General features: G+C 44.4%; 1 protein-coding gene across 1 annotated transcript in view; it reads right to left on the minus strand.

Moving 5' to 3' along the window:
* adgrl3.1 (adhesion G protein-coupled receptor L3.1) overlaps window positions 1-18807 on the minus strand; it is a 98467-nt gene that overhangs the window by 49554 nt on the left and 30106 nt on the right. Inside the window, exons 4-5 of the mRNA XM_061084795.1 lie at window positions 12648-12662; window positions 10336-11124 (exon numbers count right to left, since the gene is read on the minus strand). Of these exons, the coding sequence (XP_060940778.1) occupies window positions 10336-11124; window positions 12648-12662 (804 nt within the window). The remainder of the gene's footprint in view (window positions 1-10335; window positions 11125-12647; window positions 12663-18807) is intronic.

Genomic DNA, 18807 nt, shown 5'->3' on the forward strand with positions numbered 1-18807 from the left:
GAAAGGGCTCGAGGTTGTACTCAAGGGGACTGGCATATCTCCCCGCATTTTAGCTCTCGGAAGCTGTGAGTAAATGCTTTACGACAACCTTGTGATGTCAGCTAACCTAAACGTTGTACGCTTGGCATGGACCAATGCCACAAGAGCAGCTGTGTGACACAAATCTAGAAAAAAAACACAATCACAAACTGAGGAGAAGCTATGAACCGTTCTCAGGATTTTACACTATATATACGCCATGCACATGTTTGTAGGTGACGTATTTAGACAGAAAGCGAAACATCAGTTCATATATATGCATGACACTTCATGTACAAGTGATTGCATAAGATAAATGGCTCTAGCCACACTGCATGTAAGAAATCAGGTTTTACTCCCTGCACTGTTGCTGCACTGTATCCCACTCTGAGAACAAGGTCCTTCTATTGTATTAAGTGCTGCTTTTACAGGTTTGGAGGTTTTTTGCATTGGTAAATATTTGCAGGATCACATATAAATACTAAAATGACACCCAGTAGACTGCATGCCTCTGCCAAGACCCAACAGTACCCTTATATCCAATCAAGCTGCATCAAATTACACACACTCGTATTTCAGTCCTCTATATATGACTTTCATCAAGAGCCATAAATTATTCCCTAGGAAAACAGTGAAAAAGTCACAGAAAACGCCCTCTCATCTCTCAGTCTTAAAGAAAGTAGTAAAGAAAAATCCGTGGATCTGTCCTCTGATCTGGATTGGCTTCAAAATGTGACAGGAACATCCTTCAACCAAGTTTCAAGGGAATCCATCCTGCAGTTTTTGCGTTATCATGCTTTCAAACAAGCATACAAACCAACCAAGACACACAAGGCAAAGGGTGAAAACATAACCTCCTTAGAGGTTGTATACACACAACATTCAATAGCTAACGTTTTTCAGTTTTTAAGTACAAATTAACTGGACTTTGTTCATAAAACAATAGGAGCACATCATAATGATACCACACCACAAATGTCTGGTGAGCTCTAATTCTATTCTATCGGTCCAACTCTGTCCATCACAGAAGATAGTATGGAGGAAATGAAAAGCTTAGAAAATAAAAATGAATGGACCCTGTGTTGAGATTGTTTTGTTGTCTGCGGTTTCCAAAGTCAAGAATGAACTTTCGACCTCAAGTTTCAGCTAACAAGGACAATAAGTCACTGAAGTGGTCCGAAAAATGGAATTGCGACCATCTATTCTTACGTCACATCTGGGAAACCTCTGCGGAGGAAGATCTCAATCTCTGTAACAGCTATTAAAGTGATAATGAGTTTACATTGTTGACTATTCCATTGTATTGTATTCTATTGTTTTGTGTTGTGTTGTTTTTTTCCCCCTTTCCTGACCTGTAGCAGCTCGGTGGAAAGTGAGACAATGGCAGGCTGGCAGTAAACTTGTTCCTGGAGGTGCCTATCTGTCACTGCACTGGTGGGGCCATAGAGATACTGTCAGTCACCCTGAGACCCAAACACGTGATCATCTGAAACACAGACAGGCAGTGTGTGTGTGTGTGTGTGTTTGTGTGTGTCTGTGCCTGTGCACTTGCGTGGCAATGTTTTTCTGTGTGGGTAAGACTGTCTGTCTCTGCCTCCGCTCCTCTGCCGAGAATGCTCTTGTTGACTTCTCATACGGTAAACAGAGGGATCGTAAATCCACAGCACGAAAGGTAGGCAAGGAGGGGAGAGAGCGAGACGAGGGAAAAGAGAACTTCCCTTGGCAAGTTTCCCACATTGTCAGGAACGCAGCGGACAAACAGACTGAGGGAGGAGGAGTGAAGCAGAGGCAAAGAGGAGAGGGATTTGATGGAAGATAGAAGATGAGCAAAGCTGAGACGAAGTGTGAGATATTACTCGTCTATTATTCAAGATGACAACTTTATTTAGTCATTTATTTTAGTATTGGTGACTTTATTCGACCGTTTGCAGTTTGCAGACAGGAAATATCAAACTATTGAACCATCAACGTCACAATGTGATCATGCGCTGTAGCAATTTAGCCACTCATTATAGTTTCTTGCAGTTTGCGTAAAAGTTTCTGCCTCCTTGCCTCTAAATATACACACACACACAGAGAGACAGACACACACACACACACACACCATCCTGAACAGTAGGGAGGAATAGATCCAGAGGGGTATCAAGCAAAATGATAATCTGACTGGAGGGCAAGAAGCTTTCTAGGCTGCATAGTCGCACAGACGTGAATAGGGCTGCATACTGAGATAACACACTGGCCCCTATGGCTGGAGAGCTCGCACACAAACGTACACACACTCACTAACAGATACTGACTTCTCCCTCAGTTGCGCACCAAGCAACACACACACACACACACACACACATGCATGGTGCACACACAAACAGCCTGAACAGAAATGCTACTTTTACTTTCCATTCACTCAGTGCAGCTCAGACACACTGTGCTCGTGGCGAGCGACTCGGGCCTGCTGATAAGACAGAACGGAGCACTTCAAAGCAGCGATACTTGGGAGATAGAAAACAACCTCAACTAATAGAGTCTCCCTCAAAATGGCTGCCAGGCACCGGCGCCACGTTCCAGAGCAAATGTTTCACATACAGATGCATCGCCCGCTCAACCCTGCTGGCTTTACCAGTTGCATAATCACTCCATCCTTCTGCCGAGGTTGGAGACACCTGCAGCGAGTTTGCCGATTACATGCTTTGCCCATAATCAGGGGGAAGTTCCCTTGTACAAAGCAAAAGCTAATGCAAGAGACCAGTTTTATTCTCTTTAATAATGGAGAGGATCACCAGCTTTAAAGTGCAGTCTGTTGCCTGTGCTGTTCCAGACATGCATCAACTCTATGTCAATTCTGGGAGGACAAGTATGAATATATAGTAGGTCTCCAGCAAAATCCTATTACTGTCTCATAGTGGAAGCTGTAGCCTCTAGCAAGTGACCCTGTGGTGATTCAATATTTTGTTCCCCATAATTTATCATAATGGCCCATCATTTAGAGATTAAGATTGTATCAACTCTGTTTTGCCTCCTGTGAATGTTTTATATTCAAAAACTACAAAATCTGAAAAGACCACAGCCACGGCGGAACTCTCTGCTCGCCACTCTCGTCTGTATTTACTTCCTGCGAGGCCGTGGGTTTCCCCCTCCATCCTGTTCTCCTCGCTGGGCCAGCTTAATTTGGCATCTGCTGTTTGGCAGAGGCGAAGCAGTTCTGAGGCCAAATGCAAGCAGAGGGCCCGGCTGGGGCGATCCAATCGATAGGGACACACTGCAGGTAAGGAACAGGTGCGCCAGACTGTGTGAAGCAGAGTTCAGTCTCTGCTGGGAGACGGCTGTGTCGTAATCTATTTGGGAGGGAGGGACATAGGTAGGGAGGGAGCAGGTCTGGAGAGCAGGGATGGATGTGGGTGGAAAAAGAGGAAAGACGAGTGTCGACTAAGGTGTGAAGGATGCTACGTATTCATGTTGCCTTGTATAAAACCACTTGGAGGATTGTGGTGCCACAGTTTACGTCCATCCATTATCTATATTGCTTACCGTTTACAGCAGGGGAGCTAGAGCCTTATTCCCAGCTGACATTGGGTGAGAGGTGGGGTTCTCCCCTGACAGGTCGCCAGCGTATCACAGGGCCAACGTAGAGAGACAAACAACCGTTCACACCTACCATCAATTCAGACTCCCCACTGAACCTAAGCTGCATGTCTTGGCCGGACTACCTGTGGAGGAACCACCCAGACACGAGGAGAACATGCAAACTCCACACAGAAAAACCCTAGCTGAACTGGGATTCAAACTAAAATCTTTCTTGCTCGTAGTCGACAGTGCTTTCCACTGACATTTTATTTTAGAGCCTAAATGTCACTCAGGAGAAAGCATATCTTCGCCAAGGCCCAACTGTCCGCTTATGAAACCACATTTATAAATAAACACTCATAAATGTCAGACCAAACCCGCCTGGTTTTCTTTATCAGCTCCATGAATTATTCTCTGACAAATCAACGAAAATGTTGAAAAATGCCTGATCTCGCAATATAAAAAAAAAAAAATCCTGGATCCACAGCCTGATCTGGATCTGTATAAACATTGTATGCGTCCTTTCCTGACCCATCCCTCCACCAAGTTTAATGGTAATCAGTCCAGTAGATTTTGCGTAATCAATCTCCTTGTTGGAGGTAACGAGATCCAAGACACACAGGCGTACGAGCCGAACTGATTCTAATTGTTCTTTTGTTATTTTTTTGACATGCTATCCCACAATTGGGAGAATACCGAATTTTGATTCCCACTTTGTAAACAATCATAAGAACATACTAAGCAACCCCGCAATCAATCCTGCCAGAGCTAAATCATCTCAAGTGGCGCAAGCAGCTCAAGGCTTTCACACACACACACACACACAATGCACCCTCACAAACACAACCACACACACACAACATCTCAGTGTAAAAGCCAGGAATGTGCTGAGGGTCTGTCTAATCAGTGACCTGGTGAAAGAGGGGGCTCCACTTTAACCATTAACTTTGTTTTTCTCTCCGATTTGGGAAATGTTGCAGCAAACGTTTTTCCTGCACATCTTAGCCTCCTGCCGCTTGATTGCAATCTGGTGCCAAGGCGAGGGAGCGGAGAGGGAGTCGAGGGGGAGGATGGAGTAAAATCTCAGAGAGGAGTTAAAGACAATAGATGGCTCCATGCTTGACTTCCCCAGGAAATGGAATTTTGTGATTCTGGCCATTAAGAGTTCAAAGGGTGAAGCTTTAAATTTCCGTAAACTGACAGAGTGACAAGCAGAGGTCAGGTCTCAGTGTAACTGCGTATTTAATAGATTAGAAGACAATGAGGATTAAGATACTTTCAATATTTGATTGCAGCTTTTAGCGGTTTTGTTCCATAATACAGCAAAATACTTAAAAACTCATCATCAATTGTCTCCTCACTGCCGGCCGATGTGTTGGTCATTGGGTCACGCTAGAAGTCAAACACGGATCCTCTGTCTCCTTTAAAATTTGCCCCGTGGGTCGCTAGGTGCTTCATTTAGTTTGTCTTGTTCCTTCAAACATTTCCTGCACTTCCCGGTGTCAGAATCATTCATGTGAAGTACAACCGCACTTTCTACCATTAAGCTTCAGTCGTTTTGTTGTGTCGACTTGAGTTTGAGCTAACTATAGGCTATCGTTACCTTCTTCCAGAGCCACGTAGAGAATATCGCAAGAGAGTTAAGTGTAATGTTAACTAGTATTGATCTTGCCTGCCAGGACAACTATTCCAGGCAATTAAATTGGGAACCGATATCTGCATTGTGATCCAGTCCGGTAGGTACCGGCTGTGTAGGATTTCGGAACCTCAGCCTTTAAAATACGCCTCTAGGGATCCTCTATCCTGTCGAATATTTTCATATCTGATCGTCTCACCTTAACTAAAGAACTAAAATAGATCGTCACCTTGAATGGCTAAAGTGAAGCAGCACTGGAACATACCTGTACAACTCTGAGCATGTGAGATGTGAGTAAGCAAGGGAAAGTGAAAACAGAGAGGAAACGAGTGAAGCACTGATATGAAAAGCAGCGTTTATGGGATGTGATCTTCTCAGTTTGGCCATTTTGCCCCTCCCTTCCCAAAGATGCAGATAACATGAATAATTTTGCGACTTGGTGGGAAAAACTTTCTAAAGTGTGGCAAAGCAGACTGGAGGTGATAAATTATTCAAATGTTTCATCGGAGCCATGCCGCTTGCGTAGGGCAGGCATCTATAATATGCATGTAAGAAGACGTGATGAAACAACTCCATAAACAGTAGAGAGTGAGTGAGTGTTTGGGGAGAGCGCAATGGGACGAAAGGGTGACGCAGACAGAGACAAGGGACTTTGACTCTCTCTTTATGAAGGCATGCACCAGGCCTCTATAATACAGTATATACATCCGATTAAATAGGCCTGTGTGATGCGGTGAGGGGCTGAGAGCAGAGACAGGATGGCAGATTAAACAGGAGATAAGGACGACGCGCAGAAAAACAGGGAGAAACACGATGTAAAGGGGGAAGATATACGAGAAGGGGAAATATTGAGATTCCTGCCATTGTGAGAGACGTAGAGAAAGAATGGGGATTCAACAAACAATGAAGAAACGCAAGGAAGACATGTGAAACAATAAATGTACACAGGCACATCACTTCCATCTTAAGTACCGATGGAAAAAAAAAATGCATTAATCAATAAGATCATTCTCTGCCACGTGCTGCATCGACAGCGTGATGGAATACAAGGGAGGAAATCTTTATATCATCTGTTTGCCTAAGATGAACTAGAGCTTGATTTAATTTGTTTCATGCTCACAGGAAACCTCATGTGATACATTGGGTTGTGCTACAACTTGACATTTTTCAATAATATGGTCAATATGATACTTGTTACTATAACTTACACTAGAAGCTTCAACAGAAACACTATTCAATCACTTTAAATGGGGTCATGCCATGCATAGCCAAACTGCCTTGTGCCTCCACCGTGTTGCTTTACCTGCGCTGCGAAGGGTCAAAGGTGATCACAGCTACATTTTTCAGCAGCTCAGGCAGCAGCCAATCAAATTTTGTTGAAATCCTCAAGCACAAGCATTAAATAATCAGATCATGTTAAATCAAACGTCAAAAAGCGACTGGAAAGACGAGGCACAGGCAGCTGCTGAGCCTGGTGTGTGGAGTTGCTCTTTAGTTCTCATAAACATTGCAGTGCACGCAAGCAGGAAAGCCGATATAGTGAGAACATTAAATCGTGATCGTTGTTATGATCATGTTATGATGCTGGGCTTTCCCACCGTGAAGCGTTAATACAATGAGTCCTGTGTCAAACTTTGGGATATAATACATAAACGATTTTTTTTACTGCTGGTTTACTTAGTATGTTCCAATTTTTCATTTATTTTGAAAAATCAGGGAAATTTCTCACGCATCTCTAATCAAGTCTAGCACCAATATCACATCTGAATTGGTATATTTAGTACAGAATTGGAAAAGTTATAACTTGTAAAATGTCTCATCAAGATCTCAACTCTTCAGTACTTCAGATTCAGGTTTGATAATCTCCCCTATAATGTATATTATACTATATAGTAAATGGTCTGCATGCATGTTTTTTCACAGATTGGAGTGTGCTGAAATAACTGTCACATTCCGACACGTGTCCTAAAATATAAACCGTCTTGTCAGAAGACTGCAGATGACCCACAGTGACCTCCCCTGAACCGACCAATGAGCTGCCTGCACTTTCCCAGCTGGACAGACACAACGCAGTAATGGAGCTCTCGCTGCTCTACTCCAATTATACACAGTGCTCCGTACCCTACCTCGGCCTTCTCTGACTCCACGGCCCATTTCCTGTCTCATTTTATGCCTTTAAGAAGTCCACATGAGCTGAAACAAAAGCAGGGCGAGCATTAAGCCACATCAGTAATGAGTGGAAACCCTCAGATGGCCCCTTTCCTTGGCCTGTTTCCTGAACTGGTGAAAGAAAAGAAAAGGAAAAACAAAAAAACTAAACAGGACTGTTTGACCACTGCTAAATATACTCAGTTAATCCAAACAGAAAAACACATCTGTGTGTTTGGAAAGAAAGATGGTGCCGAAAATCGGGTCCAGCTTCAGCGACAAAATCAAACTTCAATGAATCGACTCATCACCCCATTTTCCTACGAATGGGAGAATCATGCAGTTGAGGAAGTTAATTTATTCCTTGTCTTCATTGAGTGGAAGGACCGGGGCGAGGAAGCAGCGTAAGGAGAGAGGCAGCATTGATTGTATGTGTTTATCTCTGACTGGTCAGCAGTCTGGCTTGATGCTGTGCACTGGAGGTCATTGTCCACATTGAATCCCAATTGATCTCATCTTTAAAGCCTCCCGAGACGCCCAGAGCTCCATTATGAGAGTGATCACACTCTAAAGTGTGTACACCAATAAGCTCATGAATAGAGAAACACAAACTCACACTGTAATTACACACACCACAGTAGCTTATAGGCGTGGGCATTGTTATGCATGCATTAACTCACAGTATAACTTTTTTTACAGCATGATCTCCTTTCACACACACACAGACACACACACACATGCACACACACACACACACTGATCGGTAGAAACCAAGTTTAAGGCCGCCTCACTCTATAATTCCTTGTACTGCCTACTAACTGCATGTAAGAGCATGCGTTGATTCAGACATCATTTAATAAGACACGAAGCCAGACTGCCTTGACCACTCCATAGAAAGGTGCTGAAAGGCAATTATGCTGGGCAAATAGCCCTTCAGGCTCTAGGGGCCTAAGCCCTTTCATCCAAAGGAGGGAATGAGGAGGAGGGCGGACTTTACCCCGGAGTTGGACGAGAGTCATTCTGGGACAGACGGTGGTTTGGTACTGACGCGGCAACACCCGGCACCAGGATTCATGACCCCAACAGTTTCATGTCACTGTCAGTTCATCCTAATGTCTCGTCTTTTCATGTGGAAAGTTTTGGCTTCTGTTCGATTTCTGCTACCAACCCAATATAGAGATGGTCGCAATTGTTGTGGTGTTGCTCAAATGATTTCATAGCTAGCTTAAGTTAGAACAACAAGATCATAAATTTATGCCATTTTGACATGTTATCACTTACAGTATATGAACGCCAGAACAATGTTCAATCTCCTTTTAGCTTTGTTTTCATCTCCGCCTCCTTAGTGTTAGTTTTAAATCTCTAAAGTTAATCTGTACGAATGAACCAAACCAGGAAAGTTAGTTGGAGTTAAGTGATAATTATCTCCGACAAAGACAGAAGTATCACAGGTTCGTTGGTTTGTTTGTTTGTCAGCCGGATTATGACAACATTTACTGAATACATTTCTATGAAAATTGATGGAAAGGTGTAATATGAAACAAGAAAGCTGGATCTGGACAAAGGGGAAGATCTAGTTTTGTTTTGGATTTGACTTTCTTTAGAGTGTCTTCACCAATTTGCCAGGGGATAATTTGTGGGCCTAAGTGTTGGGCCTTGCACGAGGAATGCACACCCACACGCATCCTTCCTGTAATCTGCAGTATTAAGTATTTTTCAGAAATCTTACTCTGGGTTATGTATTGTGTCTTCTTGTGTGATCTATTGTATAATTGTGTGTGCCTTACACCAGTGAAAGACATGAAACTTCCATTTGTGCCTGCATTGGACATTGGACAATAAAGTTTTGAATCTTGATTTTTCTAGTTCCATGGGGGTTCACTACCACAAGCAGCTCTTTTCACAGTACATAAATTAATTTGACTCTTTTTACATTTTTTACAGTTTTCATCCACCAATTACATAATTATCGCAGGTTAGTCTGTTTGTTACATTATATTTAAATGCAGACAACTACTGCCACTCTGCACACTTGTCTCCTGTACATATTATATATGTCATCGCTTGTTTATAGGCTTATTCTTCATTCTATTATATTTGAGTACTTGACAGTTTCTTCTCGTTCTTTATTATGTATCATTTACTGAGGGGGTATGTATAGTTGTATTACATTTTATGTTTATTACATTGTATTTTGAGCTATTTAATTCTTGTTTTAAAATAAGACACAAAAAAAGCTGTCAAACACAAGCATCTTCAGATTGTCCTCTTATTTGGATATCCTCTATGAAAGTGCTTTCAGCTCCTCTTCCTCCCCGAAGACTCTCGGCTCCATTGTGGAGGAATGTTTTATCATCTGTTATCCAGCTGGGGGAAACTAAAGAGAAGGCTGGCAAGTGGTACAGTAAAATGCAAGAGGCATTTACAGTAAGACTCAGCATAACATCAGATAGAGGTAGAGATCAAGGTAGTCTGTATGACGTCTTTGTGAATTATCCTTTTGCTTGTCTAGAAAAGCTGAACAATTTCCGCAAATAGCATCTCCGCTGACATCTGTAATTTCACAGACAAGGCTATATCCACGACCAGCTCTTAAAGTCATCCTGTTTTCTTGATGTCTGAAAAACATGCAGAAACCATGAGGGGGGGTGAGGCGGTGCGGGAGTAGTCACATTTGTGAACGGTGACAGCACAGATGGTGCTTTTTCCTTTTGTTCCTTTTTAAGTCATTTAGCAGAATTATTTATTAGATGGAGATTAGGGGCTGTAAGTATCCCTTATGTCACAACAAAAAGCATTTATCATTAATAGAATTATTAAAAGCATCACAAATATGCCAGGGCATTTCATGTGACGATAAAAAATTTGTAAAAAAGGATCATACTGACTGTCCAGTTTTGGGGGAAAAACGAATGTGGAAAAAGACATTAAGAAGGGCATGGGGAGGAGGAGGAGGAAGAGGAGGGACTTACCGTTGTTGCCGAAGTCCAGCGAGTACTTGACCACATGGTAGTTATTCCACACGTACAGCAGGTTGTCTCTCGGGTTGTAATCCACTGCAGCAATGTACTGGTAGGAGTTGGGAAAGGGTATGTTAACGGTCATCTCCTTGCTCTTGTCGGTGTTGTACATGTAGTCTATCTTGTTCCCGGTCCCCTCGTTGTCGTCGTCTTCGTAGACGGTCTTGACGACGTACAGGACTCCGCAGATCATGAAGGCGTTGGAGGCGGAGCGTTTGTCGTAGGTGGTGTCCCAGGAGCCTTCGATACGCAGCGTGTAGGGGTTGAGCTGGCTCACCACGATGCGCCCGTTGTTCTGCTCCGTTGCGTAGATGACCCACAGTCCGTTCTCGTCCACGGCGAGGTCGATGTCCGACTTGCCGCCCCAGCGGTAGGGCGAGGTGTCGTGGTAGTTGGCATTGGCGATTATAGCCTCACCGCTCTTGATGCGCGTACGCAAGTCAAACTTTACAATGTTACGTGTGCGCTCCTTGTTGAAGAAGAGCGCGCCATCGTACACCACGAAGCCAGTCCCGTCCACGCGATGTGGGAGTTTGTAGGTGGTGGTGGGACGGCCTGCGATGAAGTCCTCTTTCGACGAGTACTCTGTCAGCGTGTCTGTGCGGTATGGTGTCCAGGGCATGTAGTAGATCTTGTCTGAGGCCTGTAACGGGTCTTTGCACCACGCACCGGACTGGTGGTCGGACTCGAAGAGATGTTCGCTTTGGTACACCCCTCGCAGAATGCCAGGACACAGAAATACTGAGGAACAAAGAATATGAATACATTAGAGTAGAAGTGTTAATGCAGTTGTGGTTGTGAGCTCCGATCACTCAAACCACATTTGAAAGGTTGAGTGTGACCTCGTTATTTTTGCAATGTGAACACAAATGAGACCTGAGGCACAATTGAAGAACTGCCTAGCTAACATCTCTGACTCGCTACAGTTTAAATTGGTTCTGACGCTTCTCAATGTCCGCACATTCATTTGTTTTTTAGGCACCACCACAATATCAACACTGATAACTAGATGATTGATACTTTAAATAAATGAGAAGAATCCTCCGTAACAGCTGTACGCATTGCTACTATTGGCCCCTCTAGATGCCACTCGCCTTCTTCTATCATCTGACATATCTTTAAAATCATACCGGTTAAAATAACCTATCCCAATTGGTTCAAGTGACTCACTTAATGCTGTTTATTCATGATTGGATCTCTCAAGACAGATGTTACAGTAATACCAGGTCCTAACAGGGCCAACAATTTCCTGAGAGTGCATGTGAAATGAATCCCTCTTTTCATTAAGGTTGCAGTGTGTTTGAACTTAGCCGTAACCACCGCTGATGATAAGCTTGCTGTGTTGTGGTTTGGCTGTTGTGTAGTCACTGTCATTCTTAAGCACAGCAACAACAGCAGACCTCCTATTCAACAGATAATACCCTGCTCTCACAGCTAAGAGAAAATGAGAAAATGGCACATTTTGTTCTACTTCCCCCCTTTCCCTCAATTCCCATTTCTCCCTCCCTCCCTCCCTGGCTCCTCATTAGCTCTCTCCTCCTTTCTCTCCTTTCTATTTCTGTCAGGATCGACCAACTGTAGAACCAAACATGTCTTTTATAGCCTGCTGTTTCTGCAATTGTTACAGTAATTCATTCCCCACTCCGTGCTTGGTATTCCCATCCTGGAATACTGGGGTTATGTTTTATGAGTGATGTGGGAGATGTAGTAAATTCTGGGAAGCCAGTGCGACCAGAGTTGTAGGGACCTTTGTAATTTAACTGGAATGCTGTCACATATATGCACGCACACACGGCAGACACACACAAACACGCCAGATGTGCATTGTGGTTCTCCCATTCTTCTCAGTAATATAATTCCTGATCCCACGCGGAGGCCTGGGAATATTGATTGAATTTTCATTGGCTATTCAAAGCGGCGGCATAATTTTCACATCATTTGAAATATTAAATGTCAATGCAATTCTCTGTTCATAGGCCCATCATAAAAAAGTGTGCTCCACCCGTGGAGAGTTTGTTAAGTGACATTCTACACGATACCGTGGAATAATATGGGCCTAGAGTGTGAACCAGTGTTTCTAAATTGCCTCTATATGCTGAGATCAAGCTCTCTTAATATAGCTGCAGCGACTTTGAAAGAGATGTCATTCTGCCACGAGGTACAAAGCGCTTCAGGCACTGGCATCAAAAAAGTGAGGCCCAGCCCCGGATTTTGAGCATGTGTACATGTGTGTGAGCGAGAGGGCCTGCACGTTTCCGACTCACCTTTTTGTTCCACTTCTGCACGAGCCACGGGCGAAACATTTGAAGAGGAAAGCGTGAAAGAGGGAGAGATGGAGACAAAAGACAAAAATAGATTAATGATGCAATAATAAGGAAATCGTGATAATACAATCTCAGATCTCCATAATCGTTCTCATATTTCATCCTAACCATGTGAGAGTGCCAGGATGCTCTCCATGTGCGATTGGTAATAACATTACGTAAGCGTCTGAGGAGACTGCGCTGCACCGGGGAGGCGATCTGACAGTAATGCATCTCGCATATGTCACACATGGAGACACATGGGGGAACCGACACCAACGTGCCCGTGCAGACAGAGACAGAGGGAGACGGGCACCGGGAGCCAAAGCACAAGACCACAGGACCACATGAAACAGCACACTCGTATTCATAGTATCCGTGGTGGTCCCTATTCTGAGTGCAGAACACAAAATACAGCAATAGAAAATGACCTGATATAATGAGTTCTTTAATGTTTGCTAAAAGCAACGGAGTGATGAAAAGCACAAAACGATTTGATTACTGGGTCTGCATTTCAGTAGAGCAGCCAAACCTGCCACATTATAATGCTTCCTGATGCACAGTGGGTGAGCTAATGCTTTGTGTGTGTCACCTACTTGTGTGTGGTAGTGTACAAACATCTGTGTGTGTGTGTGTGTGTGTGTGTGTGTGTGTGTGTGTGTGTGTATTGAAGTGGAGGCATTCTGAATGCACTGGTTCTCTTCAACCAAAACATCAAAAAATCCTGCTCTCTTATATTCAAAGCGTTATCCTCAGAGCTTCAGAGGTGGGTTGCTCATGTCGCCTCCCACTGAAGTGTGCACACTTGCTTAGAGCATCTCAAACAGATGAATTCCATTCCACCTTGCTCCCTGGGGGAATAAGTGGAATGTGAACACGGCAGAAACCTAATCCTGCAGGCCCACAGGCGGCCTGAAGCATCTGGGGGCCCGTTTCAGGAACTAAAGTGGGGCCCTACACTCCCATAAAAATATGTGCAAGGATTGGTTTGCATCAATCAAGGTAGATTTTCAGACTTCATCTTAAACGCATTATGTGGTTTTTCAGCATTACCGATGGCTCAACAATTCCCTTAATTAAAAAAAACTGAATTAGGAAGAAGCCTAACCTTTCTCTGCATTTAATAAATGATTTGTATCAGCTGGCTTTAAAAAATTCCCTCAAGTAACAACAAACGCCATACTGGGCTGTAAAGTGTATCCTCCCCCAGTCCCTACAGTCCAAATGGGCTTTGCCACCATATCTACAGTATTAAAGGTGTAAGTCGTAAAGGTCAATCCGATCAGCCGTGAAGGAGACACTGTCAGAGTTAACAGGTTGGCTCTATGTTTGCTGTAGCCTAGTTTAGACAGCTTCATACGAACAGATGCACTGTTTATTGTGTTGATGTTAGTTCTCCATTAAACCATTTAAATTTAAACAGTCATTTACAGTCGATGTTAGACTCACATATGAAAAACGACGGAGTCTTCAGTGCAGGTGAGATTACCATGAGACACAAAGAAGAAATTTCAACAATGGTGAGCTGGTAATGTCGTCTAGGACAGTGGTCCCCAACCTTTTTTGCGCTACGGACCGGTTGGATGTCAGACAATATTCTCACGGACCGGCCTTTAAGGTGTGGCTACGGAGCCTCACTACGGAGGCCCTCTGGTAGGCTACGGCCTCTGGTGACATCGGCAGTTTTTTTTTATTTAACGAAATTAACGAATTGTTAATAAGCGGCCTCAAATTAATTATTGCGTGGGAAGTTACCAGCAAGACGGACGGATACCAAAGCTCCATTACACACGCTTTGGAGAGGTTGTTTTGTTATTTAAAATAAAAAATTAAATTGTTAATTCAAAAAAAATTCACCGATGTCACAACAGATATGATGTCAGAAATGGCAACAGAGTTTTTAGTGCTGTTGTGGCGATCTCAGGGTGTTCTGCCGTGACTTTAATCCAGGACACCGGCAGAGTTGTTTTCTCAAACATAATTTTAGGGCCGCCGTCATTTGCGATCTGCAGCAGCTGATCTCCTTTTTGCACAAACATGCTGGATTTACCTGGTTTGTTGACAAATGGGTTCAACAAATACCGTGTGGGTTTGTGTTCAGCGAAAAAGTCACGTGACCAAACAAGCGTCTTGACATCCGTAAAGCATGAGTCATAACGGAGAGGATCCGGTCATTTTTCAAAACACTGTTCAGGATCAGATAGTAAATAAAAAGGAAATAATGTAAGTTGTTTATTCTTTCTGTGCGGCCCAGTACCAAATGACCCCTTTTCGGCCGCACATAGGCTGTCGCCGCAGATTCAAAAGCCAATAGCAAGACTGACGATGCTGAATCACTGGTGTATCTGATTGTGTAGACTGTGATCAACAGGAAGGCTACAAGACGAATGAGGGGAAACAACCCAGTAGTGTCAGCATTAGATGAGAGGGACACCACTGTGTGCCCCGCGGCTTTGGTGTCAGGTGAAGAAGAGCCCAGAGTGCCCCCCGCGGTGCTATCATCAGGTGAGGGAGAGAGCAGAGCCGTGTGAGCCCCCTGCAGCTCCAACACCAGATTATGAGTGTTCAAAAGTATGTTTCCTTACTGTGAAATAAAAAAAATGCCACTCGTCTGTGCTGTAGTGGTTTGTTTCCAATAAGTGTCGGCCTATATGGTTTTGAAGTGAATTATTAAATTCTTGCAAGTAAGTCAAGGGCCCTTTGGAGGTCTCTTTCAATAGAGAGGTGACACATTGCTATAAGGCCGCTTATGTGTAGGCCATGGCCTTGTGTGTCAAGACTGTTAGAGAGCTGCTGAATGGAGCTGGTCCCTGGAGAGCAAGGAAGAGGAGAGGAAGAGGAGAGGAGAGGAGAGGAGAGGAGAGGAGAGGAGAGGAGAGGAGAGGAGAGGAGAGGAGAGGAGAGGAGAGGAGAGGAGAGGAGAGGAGAGGAGAGGAGAGGAGAGGAAGAGGAGAGGAGAGGAAGAGGAGAGGAGAGGAGACAGGCAGAGTCCTCAAAGGGAAAGTGTTCAGAGAGACTTCCGACCGGTACATGTTTATATATAGCACAAGTGCACTACATATTGCACAGTACATGCATAAATTCTTTAACACCTTAAAGCCTAATCTCATCACCGACCACACGACGTACACAAACACATGTGACACACAGAAACACACGCACACACACACACACCACCATTAAATCCTAGGCTCATGAAAAATGCATGGTAACTGGTGCGGCTTAGCACAACTCCCGATAAATAAGCAATCTGTGCAAGGAGATCGTGTTCAACCTAAAACAAGAGTGAACAAGCGTGTGTGTCACTCGTGCTGTTCCGAGTTAAGATAGGTAACGCTTCGCCACGAGCAAGCAGTTCACTCGTGAGAAAAATCTCAGGGAAAGAAAAAGGAAAAACAGACAGTGTGTCTAAACAGATGTGTTTGTGCGACAGACGCACGCACACATACTGTCACACACACGTATAAACAATACAGAGACACATCGCGGTGGAGACGACAGGGATTAATGACACCCGGCAACGAGGAGGCGGCTTCACCTGAGGCTCCCACAGAACCTCGGCGACGCAAAAAGGAAAACATGCAGAGTTCAAGGTTGCCGGAGACTAATAGATTTCAAATGAAAAAAAGTGTGGCAGCAACAAGTACACCAAATGGCACGCCAAATGTCAAACAAATGTCATTCAATTTGTGCGGCTGCCTCTGTTGCTGAGCTCATCGCAGGTTTTTTTTTCATTTTTTGTGAGGCATCTGTTTTTAATCTCTATGACAAGGGTAAGAAATGAGAGTTTTTTTCCCACAAATCGCAGTCATTCATCTCTCAGCGCACACATGGACTTGACAGAGTGAAAGTAGGTTGCCGAGACATTTGTTGAAACCTCAAGGTTCTGTCAAGGTTAGCTGGAGCGGCGCTGCGATAGATGAGAAGTCTTTTGTGCTAATTCAGTAGCTGTGAGAATAGGGAGGGAAAATACGGAGTGAAGCAACTCGCCGAAAAAATGGCTCCTACAAAAACGTCAACAAGAAAGCATCTTCTCTCTATCTTTTTACGTGGTTGTTTCCCCATAATTGAAACCTGTACACGTGCGGCACGTTTTCATCGGTCCGGTATCTTTGACTGATCATTTGCGAAACCACTTAGGCTGGACATTGAATGGTTACTTCTGCAGCTACAGAGGAAAACATTATTTTGTCCATTTACTCCTAGCGAGGCTGAGTGAACGATTATTAGGAAGCAATAGCGGAACAATAACACCGACAGCCACGCGCCTGTTTAGTTTCATTAAAAACCATCTAAATATTCATTAATATCTGCAATGGTATCTTGAACGTCTGTAATCACATGAGCGGCTCTGACTCTGCCTTCACCTCGTTCCTTCCATTTTTCCATTTCTCACACACGTCCCGCGACCCAGTGTTAATCTGAATGTGCTGCGGTGTAAAGATAATTAGCATTTTTATTGAAAACGTATGGTTTATTAAGGATGTATTCGTCGTGGAGGAAAAGGCTCATGAGTGTGTGTTAACGTGTGCACGGGTGGGGGGGGGCACAGAAGCGCTTGTGAGCCTGCAGACAACGAGTGGCGACAGCAGCCTCACCACTATTATCTCTGATCTCCAATCAGCTCAGCCGGCAGCAGCCCAAGGTCATTTGCGGACACGGAGGTTTTTCATCTTTTCCCCCGTCCATTATCCTCTTCTTTCTCTCCTCCTCACCTGCCGTCCCCTTTCATCGCTCTCACACCGCGCCTCTCTCCTCGTCCACTCGCTCTGTTATGTCCCCTGCATTTTCTACCACTTCACCCAAACCCAGAACCCTGTCCACCCCTTTAACTGTGTCTTTTTTATCAGTTAATTCATTCTCCCTGTTCCTCGTCTGCTGGCCTCGTCTAACCCATTTCTCTCTATCTCTGTTTCAGCTGAGGCTGGCGCTCCCCCGCTCCGTCTCTCTCCTTCTGTCTTTTTGGTTCCCTTCCATCTCTCTCTCGCTCTCTCTGGGAGACACGCAAAAAAATGCCGCCCGCATATGCGTGCGCTCACAAGTAGTGTCCATGCAGAGAGACACACACCAACAAAAGTGCCCACACACACAAGGATAGAACTCTGCCAGGGAAGAGTTGTTTCCACGACAACATTTGCATACACACACACACACACACACACACACACACACACACACACACACACACACACAAAGCTGTTCTCATGTCATCATGATGAAGTTATTCCAAGGGTCCAATCTGACAGAAGTCTTTAATTGGACAGACAAGAAGGTGATTTTATCTTTTAATTAGCTTTCCTGTGGAGCCAACGTCTATTGTCCAAAATAGACCGCGTGGGTATGGCATAACATATCACTGGTTGTCTCTGTTTAATACACTTAATGTGGTAGTAGGCTAATTGCTTCATAACGGTAGTTGAGAACCAGGGGTCTGAAGATTAGAGAATGGACAGACATAATCGAAAGATTCCATTTTTTTGTTATAAATGGACGAACATGAATGAAACAATGCATCTCGTCACTTTCTTGTGTGGCATACAGCATACTTGCAGAGATTAAACGTATCCATGGACAAGAGCGTCACCTCCGAGGGAGCAGTCTGCTCGGCGATGTGCTAATGTATGGATATTTATAGTTCGCCCGCAGCGCTATGAGGAGGTATACACATGTGGCTAATTACTGCCAAAGCTAGCCGGCTAGTTTGGCACCCGACTGCCACACACTCACACCACCGAGAGCCGCGGAGAGAGAGAGAGAACTCCAGATTCTTGGAAAAGGGCCAATAAACCTGCAGTTCAGGGAGGAGACGTGAAGAGTTAGAGCGAGCGAGCCAAAAAATCCTCAAGAAGAAAAAAAAGAAGAACAGGTGAGGGGAGGGGAAGGGACACATTTCCACGGAAAAACGGAGCCGTGCATAATTGAATTACCTGTTCTACAACCCACAGATTTGTTTACAATATCCATGTAGAGGGAAACACAACCAGCTCAACCTGAACGTCGGCGCTCAGGAGACGCACCGGGCCGAGGCCGCGGTCTCCACGGAGCGCCACTCACTTTCCTTTCCTGCGCAATGGGTTGGGTGGGTGGGGGTCGGGTGCTTACGCTCAACGACCGGCGCCAC

The sequence above is a fragment of the Limanda limanda genome, chromosome 2 (assembly GCF_963576545.1).
Source record: "Limanda limanda chromosome 2, fLimLim1.1, whole genome shotgun sequence".
NCBI classification, from domain to species: Eukaryota; Metazoa; Chordata; class Actinopteri; order Pleuronectiformes; family Pleuronectidae; genus Limanda; species Limanda limanda.